This window comes from Etheostoma spectabile, chromosome 6 (genome assembly GCF_008692095.1).
Source record: "Etheostoma spectabile isolate EspeVRDwgs_2016 chromosome 6, UIUC_Espe_1.0, whole genome shotgun sequence".
Taxonomy (NCBI): domain Eukaryota; kingdom Metazoa; phylum Chordata; class Actinopteri; order Perciformes; family Percidae; genus Etheostoma; species Etheostoma spectabile.
This window is the reverse complement of record NC_045738.1, coordinates 21,698,069-21,723,465: the sequence shown is the minus strand read 5'-3', so window position 1 is coordinate 21,723,465 and position 25,397 is coordinate 21,698,069. Positions and strand designations below refer to the sequence as shown.

General features: G+C 41.9%; 1 protein-coding gene across 4 annotated transcripts in view; it reads left to right on the top strand.

Moving 5' to 3' along the window:
* Positions 1-25,397, top strand: part of vps13b (vacuolar protein sorting 13 homolog B) — a 354,534-nt gene that overhangs the window by 147,122 nt on the left and 182,015 nt on the right. For all 4 annotated transcript variants that reach the window (XR_004332501.1, XR_004332502.1, XM_032519244.1 and 1 more), the window contains exons 21-22: positions 791-923; positions 13,904-14,037. Coding sequence is in view for 2 of the 4 variants with exons in the window: in XM_032519244.1 (XP_032375135.1) it covers positions 791-923; positions 13,904-14,037 (267 nt within the window). In the remaining 2 variants the exon portion in view is untranslated. The remainder of the gene's footprint in view (positions 1-790; positions 924-13,903; positions 14,038-25,397) is intronic.

Here is a 25,397-nt window from a genome sequence, read left to right as displayed (position 1 = left end):
AAAAAAAGGGTTTGTGTGTGTGTGTGTGTGTGTGTGTGTGTGTGTGTGTGTGTGTGTGTGTGTGTGTGTGTGTGTGTGTGTGTGTGTGTGTGTGTGTGTGTGTGTGTGTGTGTGTGTGTGTGTGTGTGTGTGTGTGTGTGTGTGTGTGTGTGTGTGTGTGTGTGTGTGTGTGTGTGTGTGTGTGTGTGTCTGTCTGTGTGTGTGTGGTTGGCCTGCAGCCTTGCGCAGCTGCATCATAGCCTAGTGCTGCTGCTGGCTGATGCTAAAGGGGTTTCCTTATTTTAGACCAACCTTCCACTCTTCTGTCTTTCAGCCATCTCCTTGCCAGCCAGGGTGTGTGCGTGCGCGCGTGTGTCTGTGTGTGTTTGAGTGTGTGTGTGTTTGGCCTGCCAGCAGCATGGGAGACTGCTCAAAAAAAACAGGGAGCTGTCACTAGTCCTTGTTGGTCTTGGAGGCCTCTGTTGTGTTCCACTGCATTTTTCTTTTCTTATTCTCTCTCTGCCTCCCTTTTTGTCTTGCATTGCATTATGCATTGCATCTCCTGATTAACCCAGATCTATGAAGCTGTGGAAAGTTATCCCTGGGTCAGGGTCTTACTAACACAAAACAATGTTGGTACAGTACCGAACAATATTTGAATAGTTTGTGCTATTACACCGGATGGCATGCTCTTTTTTAAAAGACTGAATGAATGCATATTTCATGGAAATGCATTCATGTTACAATAAAACCACATATTTCCTTTCCCATGACCTCATTGGTACTCAGTCATGCTCTGGTGTCATTGCAGACTCCAGGTTCAGTTCCTCAGGCCAAGAGGAGAGAGGACGAGATGTCGGTAGGGAGCACACCACTGGCCAAACAGCCCTCCAATCAGGCCTCAGACTATGCCAGCAGTCCGATCAAAACTAAGACAGTCACAGGTAGGTCGACCAACCCCAAGCTGTGTCAAATGCAAAATATTGAAGAGATTACTGTGACATTGCACTTCATATAATAACATGACATCAACCCCATGCAGTAGAGAAGTTTACGCACATAAAGGGAATGGGCTTGTAAAAGATCTCGATCTTCTCTGTTTGTTTTCAGGTGTGTTTTGCGTAAAGATTTGTATGCAAATGAAAACTGCAGCGACATTAACTTCTCCCTTGATATTTTCAATAACTACCACTGTTTCTATGTTTAAGGAAATGATCTTAGTGGAGTAGTGGAATAACAACATTTTACTAAATTTAACCTTGTTTCTATGCAATTAAATCATGTGACTATATTGTTACATAACACACTACAGCTTGCTGACACCTGAGTGAACCAGTTTCACAGAGGACACCACATATTCAGGCATGTCCTCCTCTGTTTTCCTCCTCTGGTGGTATTACTGTGGGCTCTGAATGCCCAGAATAGATAAATGGCTTGGCTGACTGGAGCCTTTTTTGATGCCAGTTTTCCGCTTTCTGGACCTCCCCCCCCCCATTCAGAACAGACAAATTCAGTGCATACACACACACACACACACGCACACACACACACACACACACACACACACACACACACACACACACACACACACACATGCATACGTACATAATGTACATACATACAAACATGCATACAACTTAACAGAGTACATGTACAGTACATATCAGCACACATGTACATGAAAGCATGTTCATACAGTCAGGCAGGTTTATACAGTACATGTACACACCTGTACATGCCAGACACATAGACACTCTTAAGAACTTGTGTAGCATTGTCCTTCCTTAGATCCTTTCCAGAATTAGCTACTGACAATTCATCAACTAGACCTAATAGCTTTATCAGTGTGAGGAATCTGTTTAGTGGACCTTTGGGATATTGTTTGGTAATCACAAAAAACTACCTAAAACACCAACACACATGCACACACACGCGCACATGCACACACACAACACACACACACACACACACACACTATGTACAGTACCTATGTAATCTTACCATCCAACCTGGGAGGATTGCTGCAGCAGTCAGTATGTTAAGGAGCTGTCCATGACAAAACACAGAGCCTTACTCACTGCAGAAATGGTTTTCATTTATTACTTACAGTGTGTGTATTTCTGAAGCTAATAGCCCACCTCCTCTCTCTCATGTCCCCCTATAGATATTCAATTGATGTAATCCAATGGAACGCCTTGTCTAGCTTCATGTAACTTAATTAGTTACAAACTTTAAAACGAAAAAAAAAATACATTAAAAAAAGTCTTCCCAGCCTCTACTGTTTGACTCTCACAGTGTTTAGGCTCCAGGTCCTCTAAACACTTTAATGGTTGAAACATTCTCTGCCAAAGCATCGCAGGGAAGAGTCAGGGGAAATAAGCAAGTGGTTATTTTTCTTCTTCTTTTTTAATTCTCTGGGAAAAGTGTTCCTAACAGGAGTGATGAATCCCTGTTTTGGGTGAAGTCATCCTGTAGATGTAAATAACATTGCATGTCTATGACGTCCCCCCAGGTCAAGTGTTTTGATAGGAAAAATGTTCCTTTGACATTTCGGGATCTAAAAAAAGACCATTAGCGGTATTTCCTTGCTCGCTTTAAAAGCTAAGAGCTGAAATGTCACGCCGCCATTTCCCTACTGGTTTTCCCTCTGTTCCTTGTTTCATTCAAAATTTGCCCTAATTGCTTTTCCATCTTTGCTTACTCACATCTCAACAGTATATTCTCTCATTAGGGGTTGTCAGTAAACAGTCAACTTGGCTCCAACACTGCACACAAAGCTAAATCAGGCTGTAGCTTGTCTGCAACACTCGACTGACACTAGAGTACACTGGCTATCAATGTGCATGGCCTACTATCCATTAGCTATCTATCTCTGTGACTGGTTCTCTGCCTTGTTGTACAACTTGTTGTTTTTCTGTTTGTGAAGCTGTTCTTCTGTCTGGGTAATTGTCTCTTTGACTTTTTATTACGTTTTATAGTGTTTTTACATTCCTAGTCATGCTATCTGCAATTGGGTCATTGTGTAACAGGATTGAAAACAAAACCTTGTCTGGATTTTAGAATTAACAGACGACACACGCATACATACAAACATACATACATACATATACATACAGTTGAATAAAAAGAGGACTAAAACAATATCTTTTAGAAATTGATCTTATTGCCTTAATTTAAAAAATTACAAAAAATCCAACCTTTAAGGACACAATTTTTTTTGTGAATGAATAATGCATCATGTTCTTCATTAAAATACAGGGGGCATAGGTATACACACCCCTCTGTTGAATTCCCATACAGGGAGGCAGATTTTTGTTATTTAAGGCCAGTTATTTCATGGATCCAGGATAGTATGCATCCTGATAAAGTTTCCTTGGCCTTTGGAATTAAAATAACCCCACATCATCACATAGCCTACCCTTCACCATATTTCATGATTGGCATAAGGGACTTTCCATAAGATCATCTCTCAATGTAAATCAAACCAGCTATTAGACTACATGAAATAAAACCATGACAATCTCTTGGGTTTTTTTGGTGTCCTTTTTCCCCCCTATTTTTTTAATTAAGGTATTAAGATCAATTTATAAAAGATGTTTTTTTTATTCCTCTTTTTCGTCAACTTTAGCATGGGTGTTTAAACTTATGCAATCCACTATACATGCATACATGCATGCATGCATGCATGCATGCATGCATACATACATACATACATACATACATACATACATACATACATACATACATACATACATACATACATACATACATACATACATACATACATACATACATACATACAGTTGGCTGTTGAAATGTAAAGTGATCAGCACATCTGGGCTGAAGTTGTGTCCATTGGAGTGTTTAGTGTTAGACCTATTTTCTCGTTGTTGGACTGCATTAGTTAGCTAAAAACACAAACTGAGTCAGACTCAAGCTCTTTCTTATCCAAATATTTCTCTTGTCCAGTGAAAACAAGACATTGGTAACTAGGTGCTGGGACCGTGTTTCTTGAAATTCCACCATCAGTGCCTTGATTCCAGCACTCTACGTTGGGATCAAACTTGCAAGTAAATGAATAGCATCTTCCCTGAAAATTGCTGCGGTGTTACAGGAGTAAGTGTAATGAAAAGTTACAAATTGTTTCCGCGAGCAATCAGAATAAGTAAAGGGCAGAGGCATTTAGCCCTTGTGGTTTTAATCATGGTGAAACAATAAGCCTCCATGCAGTCAGAAAATCTTGATAGACTACAGCTCAACACTACAGAGGAGTACTAGCAGCACAGCAGGTATTTTGTTTCTTTCATCCCAGAACTCCACTTCTACCTTCCCCTTGTTAACTAATAATGCATCCTTCCTGCAATTAACTATTTAGTTTCTCTCTATGCCAAGATCACTTTAGTTCTTTGGCCATGAATGAAAAATGTGAACTCCCCACATCTTCTTGGGTTGTTGGATTGTGGTGACACTTGATACATTTTTTTTGAGATTCAATAATAGAAATTCTGCTCCACCTCATTTCTCTTAATAATACATTGTTCCTGTGATTAATTGGAGGATAATAAATGGAATGTTAATTCTTCATATTCCCCAGGGTTGGCTGGCCATGGTGGGGTTGATATTCAATGCACAGAAACTTGATATGTATAATGACCTGTCATATACTTCCCTTCCCTTTGGGTAATAGTTGTTTAATGTAGACTGTTGTGAAAAAAGCTATTTGCTGGGGCAGCCCAGGTAAAAATCCACCCCAAAAACTGATTCAACATATGCTAACCCTATAACTGCACTCTATTTAACTAAAGTGAGACACATTGGAACTGTGGTGAGCCAGGACTCCTAAAAGACTCAAGGCCATGAGAATAACACGTCGATTCCCCCCCCCCCCCCCCCCCCCCCCCCCCCCCCCCGCCACCTCATGAGAAGAGCTGCTGATATCTAACATGTTATGATTGGAATTAGGCTCTCTAAAGATGATTTATTAATTGCTTTAACATGTGTGGAGCACACTGTGAATAATGACCTGGAAGTTTAAACAGGAGGGAGATGATGGGAACTCACTCTTGTCTAGCTGTTTAAAAAATAACACTGGCCAGGGTTAGCCCTAAAAATCCAACAAGTGTATCATGTTTTCCTGTGGTGTTTATACATTGTTGACATAAAGCTGACTTTTTTGTCAGCAGGATGCATAGCACCTTTTTTAAAGCCACTTAGCAGCAGCGAGTGATCTGATGGATTTTTCAGAATCTATTTGTAATCGCTGCATGTTTACCCCAGGACATCTGATCCAGCTGTTTAGCTTGGGTTGAATCAATAAACCATAATGATTTACTAAAGAGTAAAGCTGATGTAGTTGAGAAATGAGCATTGTGTCTTGATGGACCATCATCTCATCAGCTCTGATGGAGCAAGATTTTCAGGCAAATGAATAATTATCCCTTGAAATAAGTTGTGTTGTTGTAAGAAATTAATTGAAATGGACCAGCTCATTTTTTCCCCTTATGGAGCGTGTACACAGAAATTATTTTTTTTCCCCCCTTCTTTTCGCTAAATTATCATTTGGCAATTTCCTTGATAGCTCTAATATGCTTGTTTTAACGTGAATTCAAATAAGCAGCTACATATATGACAAGGTCAATTTTAGTTGCGGGTTTATTGCCGGCAAATAATTTCTCAGGGGACTCTAAGGGGGCTGTAATCACTGCAGCAGACATTTTATTTTTCAGTCTTCAGTCATCTATTTAGGTACACAGAGGAGAGATGTGCAGGTTGTTTGCCAGTTGGAGTCGACACGTGTTGGAACTGCCATTCACAGGGATGCATGGGGAATAAACACATAAGACTGGCTCAAGCTCAACAGGGCTAGCCAGCCAACTGGACTGCCACTGGTGCTGCTACTCAGATGGGCTTCAGGAGATGACATCATGAGGTTCTTATAGGAACCATTACTCTGGTATTTGTTGCAAATGAATTCACTTTAAAGACTAAATTCACCACCTAATATGTGGACGACCAATCGGTGTTGATGGTAAATGCAATCATTTGAAGCAATACATTTCTCAGTGAATTATTTTCCACATTGTCAACAATAGCACATTTAAAACTTAAAGTTACTTAACATAATAGCTCACAATAGCATTAGGTGACAAGAATACTTACTCATCATCTGCCCTCTCGGCCCTGCTGGTCTTGGTTATCTTTTCCATTTTATCTATGGGATCCTGAAGAAGGTTTCCAGCACACCTCCCTGTCCAAATGAGTAAAACTTGCATGCATAGTAACGCACACATGGGCTCTCAGCAACAGCATCCCACAAAAACTGTCCACCTGACAATATTGCAGCATATTGATCACCTTTTGTTGGAATCAGAGGGACATTTGAGCAAAGGCACCACCAGTCAGTGTTTGCCCTCGGCAGCTCGGGTTCTGGATGGTCTCCACTGCATTTCTTCAACCATATATAGTCTGCCTCGTAGAAATACAACTGAACATCCGAGTCAGCCAAAACAGTTAAATTCATCCTTATTCATAACATAGGCCGCACTCAAATTTTGTTATGCCATTTCCACTGTTCAAAATGAAGCTAGTTTGCAATACAAGCAAAGAGAACAAGGACGTTTTGTTATTGAGCAACATGTAGAGCAAGCCCCCTGGCTACCCAGAGAAATCAAAGCTCAAACGGACTATAGTTCTTTCTTGCTTTAATTGACTAAATTTACCATCAGCACTGATTGGAAATCCACGTAAAATATGGCAAATCTTCCTTCTAAGAGTGCAACTCAAATATTTAGTCCATGAAGTCCCATGAATGCTCGTAATGTATTGATGCTGTCACAATCCTGGATACACCTGTTAAGGTTTACCTTTGTGAAGGTATAAAACATAAAATATGCTACAAATGAAATTTGTCAGGCAATAATTGTAGTACCAGCTGCCTCAATACTGCTGCTAGTCCCTTAATATACTTAACATACTGGGGGAAAAAAACAACTGGTTCCTCTTTAAGTCCACTACGGTAAGATGTTCTAGTCCAGTATACATATGTTTTGGTTCTTGTCCCCCCAGAGACACTCCGAAGCCCTAAGTATGTACTCTAACCATGCATTGAAGTGGTCAATTAAAAAAAATAGAAGTTAACCGTTTGTATGTCCAGTGTGTGGCTGTTTGAAATACTATTATAGGATTAAATGACCTGATGTGTTGGATATATGAAGTATTGATATAGAGCGGTGTTTTGTTCTGCCTGATTATAAGTTGGCAAAAGCAGGGTTTTTCTTTGCCTATTTCCTATGATAGTTTTCTACTGGAGCTATTGATTTCCCCACAGAATCACCTCAGGGAGTTACAGAATAAATCATAATCCACTGGAAGAAAATCATTTTCAGAGTTTTTAGCAGTTCAAAGCCTCCTCAGAACAATTGCGCTCGCTCGATGTCCCTGCTTCCAATTGGCCATTTGAATGCATGCCTGGCACTTTTATGATGTAAAGAGAGTGTTATGTTGTTTTGTTACCACATTCAGCCTAGCTACAGTTTCGTCGTAATCAAGGGGGACTTTCCTGCAGGCTTTTGGAAGGTGCCTGTTAATGTGTAGGCAAATGTACAGAGACACACAGAACCAGTTCACTGCAGATCATTTCCCCAGAAAGCACTGTGGGCAAGGTGATATCATACCGGGGCTGTGGGGCTGCCCAGCTCAAATCTCAGAAGCCATATCCACTCAACTCCAGTTGGCAACTAAATATTTCACCCTGTCTCTCTTCTTTTCTGGTTTTGGTCATTGCACATGTTTAAATATACAGGGTACATGTTACAAAACACTGCTGATTTTCAGAACCAGCATTGGCTGAATTGGACCAAAGTCCTTTCCGGGGGCTATATATTATATTGTAAAATATATTATAGATATTTTCATGTTACTGAAGACACACGTCTGCAATTAAAATCGGCCCTCCATCACATAAGGACTCGTATTTCTCTTTGAATTGGTTTGTGTTTATAATGGCAAATACTCATACTCATTTACTGTACAAATACTAATTTTCAAGCCTTGTCTAGGTGGTTTTTGTTCTAAAAGGTTCTTCAAAATGCTCCTGTTGCATATTTGTATGGCTCTGGTTGACTTTTATAATAACTTATATTTATGGTCAGTCCATCAGGCTTTTCTGGTCTAAGTATATGGTCTGACTAAATATTCTGGTGGATATACTAGAGGTTTGGTACTTCATTTATAAAAAAAAAAAACATCACATCACGGGTTTGTTTGAATATTGCTTAGTAACATCATCAGCAGTGTTAACGGTTGTTTTTGTGTGATTATCCTTTACAAGGAAAGGCTGTGGAACAGCAACTTTGAAAACAAATAATTTCTTCTCAGTTTGAGGTCGATTTCTGCCTGCCCGCACAATTACACCACAAATTGGTTCACATAAAACTAGCCTCTAAGTATTTTCTTTATTTGTCCCTAATGAATGTTCCCTTTGGCAGCAGCACTGTGTTTCTGATCGAGACCCTCCCGAGTCCCGAGCTTCTCATTGTTCTCCAACATCTAGCAGAATAATGATCTCACCGGCTTTCCTTTTCAATCCTAAAATTAGCTGTTGGCGCTCTGAGAACATACTTATTTTACTGAGAAACCTATCCTACAATCTGGCTGTGCTTCTACAAGGTTGGAAGGAGAACTGTCGTCTTAGTTCCTGTCTGCTAGTGGTCTGGATGATGGGATTAGATATAATTTTGCTGTTTACTCGGAGGATCACAAAGACAAAGAAAGACCAGGAAACATTTGCATTGTTCATACTGTCAATCTGCAAGCTAAAGCTGTGGGCCTCACAAAAACATTTCTATAGTGATGGTTTTTCTGTGATCTCAACTGTAGTGCGTCAGCAAAAAGTTTGGGAACAGGAAAGAAAGTCCAGGTTTCATGGTTGAGAGGGGTATATTCTGTAAAGACATGAATCAATATATTTTGGATAAAGAAACAGCAGCGAGAAACTAATATATACATCCATATACACACACGTATAAAAGAGAGAGAGAGAACTGACGGGACGACTTCACGCAGAACTCCACAGTCATACATAACTATAATCCAAGCCCAAGTAGCCTGATGGAAGTCAGGCAGGTTTTTATTGGCCACCGTGCTCTTTTCAGAAAGGGATAATATTTTCATTGTGGAGTTATTTATATAGTTTAATTTTTCTGGTAAAGTCAATAATTTATCAAGGTAATGATGGTTGGAGTGGGGAAAGAAAACAAGAAAAAGGAGAATAATGAGATAGGAGCCCCCCTCTCCATCCCCCCTGAGAAGCATGGTTGTAGTCTTTAGGGAACTCTACTCGCTCAATGAGAATGTCTCTGGCCTCCATACGCTGATGAGCCCGCACAAACCAGTCTGTGGAGAATAGATCTGTCCTTATGTATCCCTTTTTCTGCTTCCACGAACGATAAGGGTATTAGGCCTTGTGGATATTGGCTATGGTTTTTGAGGTTAAAGTGAGAGGAGCAGAGAGGGAAGTTGGGGTTGAGTTGTGGTTCATCAGATGTAGCGTGGATTAGTGTGCAGGCTGGAGGGGGCTCGGTTCAGATGACAGAGGAACAGGAGGGAATTGGAAACTGGTGATTTCACAAGTGACGTTTCAGATGGTCTTGGTGTCATTCTGAGAAGGCTTTTTATCATCTTAACATGTTCTGTCATGGTCTGGCTGGCAGGAACTCTCTCATCTCCTCCTCTTTTAAATACGTATCTCAACTGAATTTTGTATTGGTTGAATAGCTATGTTGTGTATTATCAGGTTAAACTCTGATGACAGTGATGACGATTGCAATGGGAAATGTGTGTGATTCTCTTCTCGCTTTGTTTTTCTTGCCAGAGACATCAGAGTCTGTTTCTGCATGCCTGAATTAAAGAGGTCTTCCCTTCACAATTACGTGGACTGGTTAGGGGACTTCCTAAAGCATAACTGGTGGGAAGAGAAATTGTGCAGCATCTGTAGAGTAGAAATAAATGGGCAAAATAAAACTCTTAAAACACAGTCCGCTTGCCACCCCCTCACCCCCATTCTTCACCCGTTCAGTCAGCCTGACCACACCACTTTTTTCATTGGCGGCTTTAATAACCCCATAACAAATGGAGTTACGTAAATATTTAAATAAACACCGACTTGCATCCAAAACAAATAGTGAGGCGGGTTTATTAAAGAGCCCCATTGCTGCCTCTGCATGCAGCTGTAACAGAATATACAACACTTCAACTCACTGTAAACCATTTGTAAATGGGAACATACCAGAAAGATAGCAGGCGGCATGAGGAAATGCCAAGATCCCTCAATTAGGCTGTTTTTATGGTTGACTTGCTCAACCACTCGGAAAGGACATATGGACACTTTGTGCCATTGTTGTTGAGAAGACTAAATCTGTACTGGAAACTGGTGCTGTTCAGGTGTTAGTTTTGTGTGACTGTGGGTAAATCAGAGTGACTTTGTATGATGTGCGATTGATACTTGCCACACCACACGCCCTCACACATTTTACAGCAATGCTACTCTGCCACGGCGGTTTTGGTGTACAAAACTGATTTGTTTCCCGCCTTTTAGTTGACGTGTCGTATTGGGGCTCTGGTCTCTGCGTTTTCTCTGATCACATGACACATGCTCAGTGCTGTGGGCTTAAAAGACCCAGACCTTTCACTTGCTGGGGGATGTGATGAAGCTGTTGAAGGGGATGAATAATCACCATCAGAACACTAGAATGTTTATAGGGGACTGGACTGTCAGCTCTACACACCAGCTAAACGCTAAGAAAGAAAGAGGGAGTGGTGGGAGAGAAGGAGAACAAAACAGAGGAGTAAAGAAGAGGGGAAGGGTGTATGGTCAGAGTTTAGCCAATAAGATATTAGCCTAATGGCCTAACAGAGGGTGAAAATGAGGACATGGCTGAGATGGCACGAGACAGGGGGAATAACCCCACTTTAAGAGGACTCTTAGGACTTGTTAGGCCTGGGCAGGTTTAAGAGCTTTGGGCGCTGTCATATTTCTCTTTCGTTTGAATGTAGACCTCTTATGTTCTCTGTCTTTCTCATTCTCTGTCCCTGCCTGCCTCTCTCTTTTTTTCAATCTCCTCCCTGCAGAAATGGCGGGCGCCAAGTCAATATAACAAGATATGGCAGTTTCATTCCAAATAATGACCCCAGGATTAACAAACAGAGTCCTGGAATGGTATTTAAAACAAAGCAGAGAGCAGAATGGCCTTGCATTGTTGCTGCCTATTCTGTACTTCTACTTTAGCACACTTTCTGATTGGCCTAACAGACTCTCTCTTGGGAAGGACATTCACAGTTTTGCCTACCCTTAAGTAAAAAAAGGCTTCTCTCCTCGGTCTATTTCAGGATTAGGGCAATAACCAGTTTTTAGATTAAAACTGCAGCCAGTACCCCCTTTTGACGCCTGGTCAAAAAGTATTATCAACAACACAAAGCAATGGGTTACTCTAGAACATGACCCAACTTGACAAACTCAAATTTTGAAGGTGGATTTAATGGTAATTACTCTAACTGGAATTGTTGGCCTAATTTTAGGCTCTATGCTGATGTGTGTGTACCCTCATGTACTAATGCATGTTGTGCAATATAAAATTAGTTTCACAGGTTAATGCAAATGCATACTGCTTGTGGCACACTGCATACCTACTCACATGTGCTTGCATATTTGCAATTGTGCATTTCCACTCAAAGGAATCATAGTTGCAATTGTCAAAATGCCCACGCAGCCTGATAGTCTCCAACGTCTCTCAGGCTAACTATCTCATGGTGTGTAATAGATTGTTTTGGCAATTTGGAGGGTCATGGTACAATTGATGCTTTTGAATGTCAGAAGGGTGGTCTCTTTTTACTCTAAGATTTCATCAATGATGTAACCCTTGGGGTCTGTTTTAGTGTGTATTCTGTCGTGTATTGCAAGGCCAGTGTGTGTATATATCTTGCTGTTGTATTTTCCGATGTGGTAAGGCACTGTTTGGTTGGGCAAGGATTCCGGGTACAGTGGAGGGGGGGTAACCAGGACACTGACGTAAGTAGTAAGACTGTGGTATTTCTAGTGATTACAACCAACAGAGTTAAAATCATACACACCCCTCACTTACACGCACACACACACACACACACACACTGCACAGACATTGATGTCAATGTGGGCGCAGACTTATTGACTCATGCTCCCAAAAACTTTGTCACAACCTATTTTACAAATAAACACACATTCACACAGAGCAAGTCCAGTCCCTGGGGTAAAGTCTCCTTGGTCTAGACAGCTGGGCCACATGACAGAGAACGGCAGCCACAGAGCTCTGTCATGTCTATATGGATCCCCTGCAGAGCTGTACAGGAAACAGCTCTCTAATGCAGTGTGACAGGAATACTCTCACACACACACACAGCCCACTACAACAAAACACTATTGACAACCCAATGATATCACAGCGGTTTATGCAGCACTCTCTGCACATTACTCAATGAAAGACAGTCCATGAAACACAATCTGTCCTGTCAAAGTCAATTTTTGCCATCTGTGGCTGTGGATATTTAGTAAAGTATACTAACATTTGAATTAGTTGTGTACTGTACAAGGCTCACAGAATCTAGTGTATGTAGCTGACAAGAATGAGGGAGAAGGCATAATTGGAAAATATGGGTTGTCAAATGTACAAAATGTACAGTGTAGTCATGTGCATAGTACGTGATGATGCAACACTGATTGTAGGCATCATGACAAAAACAGTCCATTTCATAGTCCCTGAATGCCAGAGGCACCTGGATGCTGAGTGTGAGAAAATACTTTAAGAGTCCAGACATGATGATTGCGGCCCTCAGTCTGGTTTCTTCCACTTTACACACATGCACCTGTGAGCTTAGTCACTCAGCCGTCTATGCACACACACACACACACACACACACACACACACACACGCTCCCACCCACAAGTTTTAGGCAGGTTGCCACAACAACAACAAATTAGGGTAACTTAACCATCCTTTTTGTCCATTGCCCTGGCAACACACTTGTTTCCATGCCAACCCATTTGCCTGTTTTAGTGATATTTGGGAGCGTGGAGTCTGAGGAGGCACTGTGGTGCTGTGACATCATCGCTGTTTCATGACAAATGTGGGATAGAGCTGCTGAGCAAGGCAGACCTTTAAATCATGGAATATGTCCTAATGTGTCTTCAGTGGGACCCCCCTTCCCTCACCTCTGGCGCCCTGATGGTTTTAACATCCACAGACCTCAGGCTAACCTGGTAGAATGTGTGTTCTGTCTATATGCCTCTGTCTCAGTTCCTTCGATTTCTGCTTCTGCACCTCTCTCTTACACTTAGTTTCTCTTTTGTGTGTGTCTTATTCTCTCACAAGAGATCCTCACGTTAATAGGGTTAGTGCAAAGGCTAATTTAGGGGTTGTTACTGTGGGATTTGTGTGCTTGGCTGTTGCCATGAGTGTCAGTGCAGACTATCGACCTTTGTCTGGACCACAGCAGGCCCACTAGGACATGTCATGTCTAGGATATTCTGTGTGTGTGTGTGTGTGTGTGTGTGTGTGTGTGTGTGTGTGTGTGTGTGTGTGTGTGTGTGTGTGTGTGTGTGTGTGTGTGTGTGTTAACATTACATCACCTCAATGAAGTGTCAGTTTAACATCATATAACATGATACTGTACAGCAAATGAAAAGAAAAGTGAATTACGAAGAGAGTTAAATGTGGGATAAATGCAAGGCAGTCCAGTCTTGTGTACAATATATTGTTTTTATGTTACATGTTACAGGGTTCTACAGCACTGCTATGGTAAAGAGGTCACGTCATCACAGGACCAGAAGTTGAAACAAAACAAATTTACAATACTACTGGGCACACAGTACTGAAGTACTTTCTTTCTTTTCCAGAATCACGCCCCCTGTCCATACCAATGAGGGTGATGCCCGACACCACAGCAGGGGAGTCATGGACAACCTCAGAGGAGAGAATGAAGGAGCTCATTGCCCAAGCCTGGGATGCTGTTAAACGTCTTACTCTACAGGTACCATACTATATACTCTACCATTATACATATTGTATAGTAGGTACAAAACATGCCCTTTTCCTTTCGATGGCGGTCTTTTTAATGTTTCGTTTCAGTTAGTGATATGTAAGATTTCACTGAATGTAGTCCTGTTAGGAGCAGAGTGGCCCAGTAGCATGTCCTTATAGGCTAGGTCTGAGGCTTCAAACCCCATGTATCTTGAGCTACACACTGAATTCATATTATTGCAATTAGATTATTTGAAATGTGGCACCCATATACCTATCAATAATGACTTTAAAGTGGACATATTAGGCTTTTCCATATTTTCTGTCATATCTAAAATGTTATGTCAGATTTTCATATGAAACGTGGCCGAAACAAATAAAATAATCAGGTGAATGTATTTTGAAGAAATCCCCATGAGGTAAAGCGTTCAGATTTCCAACTGAATGCTCCGGTTTCTATTATTGATAATAGCATATACTATTTTTGATGGTAGAAAGGGCTGCTTCGTCACACTGTCTGAGCTAAAGTCAGTCTAGTGCTAAATATTAAGTAGCTGCAGGCTTACGCGACAAAGCTGTAATCTTGGCGGCCATTGCTGGTAATTTCTCCCCAAAGTCAGGTCACTTTACTGCTGGGACATGTCTGGTGGTGTAATATTTGGGTTAGAAGCCTCTCTTGGTGATTTTTCACGGTACAAAGTCCTGCTATATACTCCGTTGCACTAGCTTTCAACTAGTGAAACAACATCGGAGCGCAGATTGCACGAAACACTCTAGCCAATCAGAGCAGACTGGGCTTTTTTGGAAGGGGGGCTTAAAGAGACAGCCACTCCTACGAAGCATCTCATACAGAGAGTGAATACAGGTGCAGCAGCCATGGGCAGTATGAGAAATTAAGTATTATCCTGAAACTTCTATATAATGAAATGACATGGAACTTTCAGTTATGCTGGATTTGCACATTGCTGTACAACTACCTTACTCATTTCCACTTCAACTAAAGCTTTCTATTCACAGATAATTTAAAACACTCATTATAGGACCGAACTGTAAAATAGTTTGTATATATACACTTATAAATAATTTAGTTTTGTTTTTTATCTCTTACTTTAGTGCTACTTTTATATAGTTTGTTCTTTTTTAATGCCACTCTGGAAGCTATGGCCCGAGGCATTATGTTTTTGGTTGTCTGTCTATATGTTTGTACCATTCTTGTGAACGTGATATCGTGGGAATCGGGGGAATTTCAAAACATTCAAAACATATTTTGTGCCGTAAACTCAATAATTCATATGCTTATTATGGGAACGTTCCACACTAATGTTTAATAGGTTAAAATGATGAAGGGATGGCATTTTATATATTAGGTTAAGGTAAACTTTACTGTGACATTATAATGATCTGAAAAAACACTTTTCTGGTAATTATTCAACGCCATAACTCAGGAACAAACACCAGTCCCAAATCTACTTTAGAGACCATTTACCCCTCTCCTTGTCCTCCTCTTTCTCTCTGAGGTGCTGAGGTTTAGCTTAGCCCAGCCCATCTTAGCTCTTTCTGTGGTTGTGTCCATATGGCTTCCAGGGACCTCTGTTAGCTGTTAGCCTATTAGCCTGTTTTACATACAGATGCATACGTAGCGTCTCATGTCACTTTGTGGTGGGCTTATGGTCTGGTTGACTGGCTGGCTTGCTGAATGTCCCTGTCTCTGTGTTTAAGTGTCTAACTGGATAGTTAAGTGCTCCCATTGTGTGGATGCTTGCTGCATCTTGCCTGGACCAGTTAGCAGAGCCCACATCACAACCAGCCCCATCTGAAATACATCAGGAAGTGCTGACAACTCTTTGACAGGGCTCCTCTTGATGCAGGAACAGAACGTCATGGTGTATGCACATGTGTGTGTCTACGCACACAGTACTCATGTGGTTCAGTACTTTACTGATTGGGGAAATATGGACATCTTTGTGTCGGTAATCTGTTAGGTTCACTTATGACCACATTAACCCAGTATATTATTTAGGCATTTTTGTTACTCAAATATCCTGGTTTTTGGTTGGCCACTGTAAAGATTACAACTATGTTTTAATACTACGCTTACATGTTGTCATATTCTCATGATGAGCAATCTGATCAGATTGCCTGGCTTACTTAAATATCCCACAGATCACTGCAGCATGGACATATTTTTTGACTGTTGGTTTTCTCTGTCAGCACACAGTCAGACTGACACATAGTTATAGTTACACGATGATGTCAACAGGCCTCATCGTTTCACAGATCACTCCAGGGATCTTAACTTCACAGGATTCTGTTTTCATACCTTTTCAGCAGTGTGTTGTATATGCAGGCGGGTCATCACAGGCGCACAGACGTTTTCTCTTAACAGGTTTATTTATGGCAGCAGGGATACTCTGTTTCAGGGAATTCAAAGAGCAGGTAAACTAAATCAATCTTCAATAGGAATAGAATATGACTTATAATCATGGCTCTTTGTGCATGTAAACAATAACCTATGATGCAGAAGTCCAACAACCATTCTTAATTCATCTTAATTTGAATTGCTAGGACCACACAAACCGATGTCAGTCAAACATGAAAGAGGGCATGACGCATGTGAATTGAAATAATGCTTCAGAGCCCAGGTTCCATGTCAGCCCATTGAGCTGTTTACAGTACTTCCACAAAAGTTAACTCAACCCTCTAATAGTTTGTTGAGCCCGTCATTGCCTCCACTTTCCTCTGTCCCCTTCGGCTGTGCGACTGGGACCACACCACATACTGCAGCAGTAATTAGGAAACAGTCTGTCCTGTTGACATGGGAGTGGAGGCGGACCAAACCGAACGGCCCGACAGCTGGTACCCCAGGCCTTGGATATCCCCAAACTTAAACCACTCCATTTATTTTAGTGTGGTGTAAACAGAATACCTAATGGCTCACACTTCTGCTGCACATGTGCCCAATTTGGCATGCATGGCTTTCTCTCTTTTTGTTCTTATTTTTACAGAAGAGAGAGGAACAAGACGGAAAGAGTGAAGGTGGCGGAATGAGATTGGGTTACAAAAAAAAAAGTTACAAAAGTATTTATTATACCACGGCTGCTAAGACCACTTAAGGCTGTTTAAACAGAATAGGGACACGTGATACCTGGTGATTGCGTAAATTGTTTTAAAATTTTTCTCATAGTCCTGGTCTCAGATGTGTTGTCGCTGTGACATACATTCTTTCCTTCCGATTCACAACAGAAGGAAAAAAGGTAAAGGTCTGCGCAGATGCTAGAGCATGGGCCCATTTTAATAGAAGTAGGTAAGAAAATAGTGATAATGCAGATGGAAAAGCTGCAGTACATGAGGTTTGCATTTTTAACTATTGTCTGTTGTCATTTATTCCACCAGTGTCAGCAGATCACAAAAAGCATAGAATGGAATAAAACATGTTCTGTATTTTTGGTTCAGTGTCATACACTTTAAGGTCTAATGCACTTTGCTGCATCATCCTTTATCTTACTTCAAGAAACAGCATGACCTCAAAAAACCTGTGCTAGCAATTCTGTCCCCCTGCACTGTGCATTTCATTACAGTGTGACTCTATACTTGAGTAAAGCTTATGTTTTGTCTTGGACACATATCCTACTCAAAGTCTAAAACCAGAATAGCAGCTGGAAAAAAGCAGAACATGCACTGTTTCTATTTGTAACTTTCTCTTCTTAAATCATTCTTTACAGCATGCTTGTCTTTTTCAATGGCAGACATAGTTAGAATTGATTCCTGGTGATGGCCCGTCATGCGTGGTTAGGGCAGAGATTATTATCTGAATCCATGAGTGTCATGCTCTATCTGTAGCTGAGTGCTCCAACCAAACCCCAGAAAGGATTCTGAGCCATGGTTCCTCTATGACTTCAAGTCCAGTACATTCCTATCTATCTCCGTTTGTAACACCCTCTTCTCCTGTTACCCCATGGGGAACGATAGGCGAAATTCACCCTGCAATGAAAATGGCTGAAAAATTACTTGTAATCCATTCAAAGATATCAGAGAACCTCCTATAATCTTCTTAAGGAACTGTCGATGATAAAGACAGACAGGCAGCTAATGTCAAAAACAGACAATCCGGTTGGTCCAAAGAGAAATGGTTCAGTTTACAATTAGTAAACAGTTTAAACAGTAGTTGATAAGTGTAGAGCCTTCTCAGGAAAGATAAACTGAGAAAAAGGGAGAATTTGGATTGGGAAGAAAAATCAATTTATTAAGAGTTAAAGAGATAGTTTCTTTGTCACACCCAAATGCACACTTCCTTATCTGAGAAGTGAAGCCAGTGTGGAAGTGCCTCAAACCTGCATTCTGCTTAATTTCCAGCATGGGGGCTACTTCACTGAAAGATAAGTCAGATTCTATAGAAGTCTGTGGGTAAAGGACTCTACTTCTGCCTTTATTTATTACGTCAATAAACAAGTTTATGGCCCTCAATCGCTGATTTCGAGTAGTTTCTTCTTCTATTTTCATTTTAAACTCTTGACCTTCTCACTGTGTGTTTTCAAGTTTCAAGTTAATTGGAACGCTTTGGTCACCTAGAAATGTCTCGTTCGGTGATCTGCCAACCATACATGCTGACAAAGAGCACCAGTACCTTGTTTACCTGACAATAAAACTCTGCTGGATGACTCGCGTCAGAAGGGTTGGAAATCAGCTACTTTTCCTCTTTTAGCATTTAGCTTAACGCATCATCATTGAAACAATACTGTCATCCTCCCCATCAGTCCAAATATGGTCACTTCTGACTCCAAAATACCAAGATAGCATCAGCCAAAAAAAGTAAACTCCCAGCTTCAAAACATTAGTCTACAAACCAAAGGGTGATGTCACCAATGCTGTGTCCATTTGTTTGTTTTTTACACTCTTTGGTCACACCATTGCAACCGGCATGGTAAGGTCAAAGATGCACACCATCCAAACTGAGCCCCTCAGGCCCAAGATGGTGGAGTCTCCTTGACATTACTTACACCCCAGATCATCCGTGTTGTACCCACGAGGGAAAGAGTGTGTGCATGTTTTTTTCCCCTGTAGAGGCAACTAAGTGTCTTGGTCATGCAAGGCTACAATATATGTAGGTGGTGTTATTTCAGTAGTCACTTCACATTAGGGCTGAAGGGCAGTGCTGCAATTGTCACCCTAGCCAGAGTGGCCTGGCACACCTTCAAATGGCCACCTGGCCTCAGCCTTGGAGTTCTAACCCACTGTTTTACTTTCTTCTCTTGCTCCAACTCAGTGTTTCTCCTTGCGTACACTACATCTCCTCAACTTTGCCTTCCATGTTCTTACCTCTGGAGGTCCTTCTCTGTCCCCTTCTTGGTTTCTCCCCAGCTTATTTCCTGCCTACCCCTCACCCCCACTGTTCCCCGTCCCATTCTCCCCGGGGACACCCATGGTCTCTCTGGGCCCTGATAATAATTGCCAGTGATCGGCATGGGGATTCTATTTCAGGAATTTTGCAATAATTCCTTCTATTTAACACGTGAATGTGTTCAGTACTGGCAAAGGAGTACGTTGCTACCAAAACTGAAATGGGATCCGGTGAAACAGAGAGGCCGTTGCCATGGAAAAATGAAGTAACACTGCTCCCTGCAGCTGCCATGCATTAATGAGTAGGATAGTTTTTGAGAGAGAAAAGGAGGCGTAAAAGCGAGGGGTAGCAAAGGTAAAGTGACGGAAGGGAGGCGAAGGTGAGGAAGAGGGAGAAAAAATGGGCAGAAGGTGAGTTTTAAAGCAGGCGGAAAGTGAGTGAGAGATAGAAAGGAGGATCATGTGTACTGTATGTTTGCTGTGGCTCAGATTGAGCAGGCCAGATGGTTTCCATGAACAGGATCTGACCCCCGGCTAGAGTGCCTTGTGCAGGCACATTACTTCATCCTCTGCCCCCCTTCCTCCATCCTATCATCCCTCCACTCAACACCTCTCCCTCCTTGTCTGTCAGATCCCACAATTTCCAAATGCTTTGCAATTACAACTTTTATTTTGTGCCACTTAAAACACTGTGTTTATATGTGCATGTGGTAATAAGTTCTCAACTTTTCAAACTTGACAATTATTTTAAACCCTGGGGGTCACTATCTCATCCAAATCATAAGTGTTTGTTTTTTTTTTGCTAAATATCGCAACTAAGTGCATAGATTACGCAACTTTAACGGGCAAGTGCATAGATTACGTCATGCTAACCTCAAGGCCAAGATCAGGGACATAAACTACCCTGATTGGAAATGTTTGGTTAAAGACAGCTTAATCAGAACAATTCAGTAGCATATTAGAACAAATTGAATGTCATAAAAAAATGAATCACCCTTGCACTATTTATTACTATTTTTACACTGGGAGTTAATCACACTCTGAGTGAAATCCATACTTTTACTGTATTTAATACAGAAATGACAATATTTCATCTTTTGAGCTCTTTATAAATCTGTGCGTGCTAGCATACCTTGTTGCATGCTGTCAAACAGACATCTTTTTCATTGAGGCTGAAACTGAACTGAATTCTGTGGCACAATAGGTAATGGCTGTGGTGTGTTTGTTTAAGAGCAGAGAAATTAAAAGGCTTTTTATTCTAGCTTGCAATCTAGGGCTGCCCCCATTTTTTAATGCTTTTTTCATGCTGAATGATGTATTTCCAAAACACTTATGAGCACATCTGTGGGAAACACAAGATTTACAGTAATAGAAAGCTTTGTACTGATTGGCTGTAGTGCCAACAAAGAGAAGGGTTAACGCTGAGTGCCGTGCACAGTATGTCTCTCCTGTCATTGAGTCTCTGCAAATATCTCACAGAGAGGGAATTTGAGAGCAAAATGGAAGGAAGGAAGGAAGGAAGGAGAGCAGGAAGAACAGAGAGGGATACAGCGGAGGTACTGAGGGAATATGAAGTAGATAGTGAGAGAAAAGGTGTACATTCTATCCTGATTACACACTCATCCTCTCTGGTATCACCTGATCTAAATCAAGACCCCACAATGTAACAGTAGATGTGTCATTACTTGTTTACTGTGTGTGTGTGTGTGTGTGTGTGTGTGTGTGTGTGTGTGTGTGTGTGTGTGTGTGTGTGTGTGTGTGTGTGTGTGTGTGTGTGTGTGTGTGTGTGTGTGTGTGTGTGTGTGTGTGTGTGTGTGTGTGTGTGTGTGTGTGTGTGTGTGTGTCCGTCCCCGTCCCCGTCCAGAATCCCGTTCCATCATCCGCTGCTGTGTCAATACACTGATGACCTCACAGCCATCATAGAGACACACACACACATATTTGACCCTCTCACCGGGCTGCACTGGAAAAGTGCTTACCAGGATTCTCTTGTGTCTGTAACCTCTTGAACCTAAGAGATCTAGAGACCTGGAACAGATTTTCATTAGGTTAAAAACTCACAGCAGCTAGAATTTCAAGGGATGTTTTGAAAAAATTGTCAGGAAAAAATGATGAAAAATGATGGTGGTTTTCACCCTGATCTTCTGAATGTGTTTTGGAAAGCTTGTTTATTGGTGCAGCTAGTTAAACTGTTGGGGCATTTATCCACCCTTTAGCTTGGGTCAAAGAAGGAAGCCATGCCAAAATACTGGTCAAGTCAGATCAGCTGAGGTTCAGAACAGCTCAGTTTGGCCTACGTGGTTCGGTCACACCGCATAAATCAATATTGGTGAACATTTGCCAGAGTTAGCCAATAAAAGCTGTTGTCATCTGCAGACCATTATCATTTGATCCAACTTGGCCTAGTATTACATACTCCACAACATAATCACAGCCACCTTCACTCACTTCAGCTGGCCCAGAGAAAGATTGTCTGGCCGCACCACTACTGTAGATAAACTAAGCCAAGTCTACTCATACATCTGACCAAAGCACAGGCCAACCTGCTTGCCATTATTCCTTTGTATCTGAGCACTTTTATCAAACTCTAGCACAATCTTTTTCCTGACCTTTAGCCCAGTCCATTTCACCCCTTTCTCCATTAACGGTCAGTCTCTAAACTAAGCCACCCGTTCCTAATTGTCCTTGGGCTTGCTCAACCACTCAGTAATCACGGAGTACTCCCAGTCATGGCCACCCATTCCCAGTGCATCTTTAACACCATTTTGGCATGGCCACCCTTTAGACCCCGTCTGTAGTCGGGGGCGGAGGTGTGATTGTTTGAGATTGGGGGTGGGAGCAGGCGAGGCAGGCCAGGCCGGCCACACTCCTAAGGCCACTGTTGGATCAATAAACGCAGCGATCAAAGTCGCAATTAACCCACCGCGCTAACACAAACAGCCGGGCCAGCAGAAACAAACAAAGCCTTCATGTCACCTAAAGCGTTTATTTTTGCAGATTTCCACCTCGGCCAGGGAGACCTCCAGAGCTTGTCAGCTTCTGTAAGCAGTGTTCGAAGAGAGGAATGCAGGGCCACAGGGATGGCTGGCTGCCTGGCTGTGCTGCTGTGCCAGGCCGCGAGCTTATTGCTTGTGGTGGCATGTGGGTGAGACCGGGCCTATCTGTTGTCAGGAGGCATCACGCTTAGATGCCTTTCTCATAGACATTAGGTGGGAAAGCTACTCTCTGAGGTTGCAGGAAAAACTTAATTTGTGTACATCCATGCACCACAACACACATCTGCACAGTGTCATCTTCGGATACACACATTAATCATGCTAATACACAGGGAGGTACTATTTACAGTAGTTTTACACTATTTACACTATTTCTCTCACTTCTCCAAATGTCTTTTTGGACAGACCTGAAAATGCATGAGGACATGCAGAAGAATGGGAAGCAGAAGGTTAACAGTGGGTGGGTTATCCAGAGAGACGGGAGGGGGGGGGGGGGGGGGGGGGGGGGGGGTTTGCTCTCTGGACCTTCTGTTCATCTGACCGGCCACTTAGGAAACACAGTGTCCCGTCTGGTGCAGGCACAGGAAGATTACATTTGGAGAGGTATCAGGTTTTTAAAAACAAAGGGATGTGTTTTCCGTTTGCTGCTGATCTGTCCACTGAGATTTTTCTGCTCCAGAGTTGCAAATGTTTTCACCCGGGATGCTGGGAGGGTGTTTCTAATTTCCTCTCCTCTATCTCTGGGTGATTTCCTGTGTGTCGTGGCTTGCTTTGTGTGTGTGTGTGTGTGTGTTGAAAAACTGTGCAGCAGAGAAAATGAGGGAAAAATGTGTCAGTACATACGTGCTTGAATGTGCATGTTTTTTGTGTTTGCGCTTCACGTTGTGTGGTGGCTCCACAGAGAGGTGATCTTGGTCTACAGGGTTCGCGCTGTGCTGAGGTCTGTACACAGTCAGGGCCTCAAAGTTTCTCCTCCCTGCAGTGATATGAAAACAATAAGTCTATCAGCGGATCTGACCGCAGCACCACAGGACAAATGTCAGATGTGTACTTCTCTGCCTGGCTCCAAGATAGATGACTGGGACAGAGATTGTATTTAATGCTGTCAGAATTATGTAGCCACACGTATCCTGCTGAAAATATTTTTCAGGAAGAGTAGGCACAGAGCATTAAATCTTTGTAAAATAAGAGTTCAGGGGCTCAGGATAGATTCGTAAAAAGAGATAACTCTTATAAATATTTGTTGTTTAATAAACACCACTTTACACAGAAGAAAGGCAGTTCACATAGCACAAGGTCACACTCATTCAGTTACGGTGTGAAGCGCACCAATAGAGCACTTTTCTACCATTTTAAGCACTGAGAGTAAAGTCTTGTGTTGTTTAGTTATAATAGCTAAAATTCCAGTCTTTCTCTCTTTCTTGCAAAGTCAGTTTATATCTGAAACCTTGTACTTCTAAGAATGACGATCTGAGAATATTGTACTCTCCGTTGAAGTTGCTCTTCAGAGTAGACGGGCTGTCCTGCTTCTAACTCACTCTTCTGTCATTTACTGGTGAGGCACGGCGGATCCTAAGAGCCTCCTGTGGTTATATAGGCCATTTCCACATGGCCCCAGCCTTTTAAAGCCTGAGTGTGTTTGGCCCTCAGCTTCCTCTCTATTAGAACCTGCTCTGCTGGAACCAGATAAACCATCTTCATAAAGACTCAAGGGAGAAATGCTTCACAAGACAGATCATGGACTCCTAACACTGCTCGCAAGAGGAGGAAGTAAGGGACGCTTTTTGGGGGTATTAAGACTGAAAGATTTGAAACAGGGTCCACACATGTGGCTGGATTCTGAACAATATCTGATGGAGCGGGGAAGTGATCAGAAATAAAACTGAGCAGAACTTTCCACAAAAAAAGTACCCTATTTAGAACTCTGTGATGTGACGCCAGGCAGGGATGAGAAGGAAGAAATAGACAAAGAAAAGCAAAAACGTCTTCAGGCATCTTACCATTTAATCAAAGTACTTAGGTACCAAATGGTTTATGTTTGAAGTTTTTTTAAAGTTTCAGGCTTTTTTGTTCATCTGTCTCTTTTCTAGTAGTATTTATTTACTCCTGACAGCATATGCTGGCTTCCTGATCCAGAATCCAGATTGAATTAGAGCCTGTGTGATTGTAGATCAAAGTGTAAGAAGATCCGTGTTCATTTAGAGGCCTAAGAGGAAGGGATCAAGGCCTAAGTCTCAGGATAAGCAATGGTCACCTACTAAATAACCATGCTGTCACTCAAAAACCACTGGCACTTTCGCTCTTTGGGTCCGTGGGGCTTTTTACTGAATCCAGTCTGTCAGTGTGCATACTGAGACTTTTGCACTAGCCTATTATTTTTATGATCTACAGATTCTCTATTATTTCCAGCTATTCCCTGATGGCTGTGTACTGTCATAACTCTCATCTCCGAAATGAGCAAGCTAGAGAACACAGACATGTTCTCCACATACCAGGGATGTACTGATGAAAGACAGTAATCAGTAAAATGCATCTCTATAAGCACTTTGCTCCGTCTCTGATTCTATGCCAAATAGCGGTCCTTGCTACACTCATATTGAAGTGTAGTCTCTCATCAGTCTAGCTATTGGACAACTTTTGTGGTGATTTCACCCAACGTAAAAAGAGGAGGAGAAAGGATGCAGCAGCCAGCTTATTGTACTGGACTTACTCAACACCCAGCAGTAGTACAGAGGGATATAATTAGAGCTTCAGCAGTGTTGTAACTGAGTTCATTGCTGTTGCAGGTGCCATCCTTCAGAGGAAGTGGTAAGCACAGCACCAAGTCTCTGCAAGGATATTAAAAAGAGACGGGGGGCTCTCTCAAAGCAGCACTTGTTTGAAGAAAAAGAAGACGGGAGATGTTAATTCAGGTGTTTTGGCTTGAGGCCATGGGGTTTATGTTTTATTTGTTTTAACTTTTTCGTCCAAATGGGCTTTTTCTTGTTATAACTGCAGTTGCGAGGGGTGATACGTTGTGTGTGTGTGTGTGTGTGTG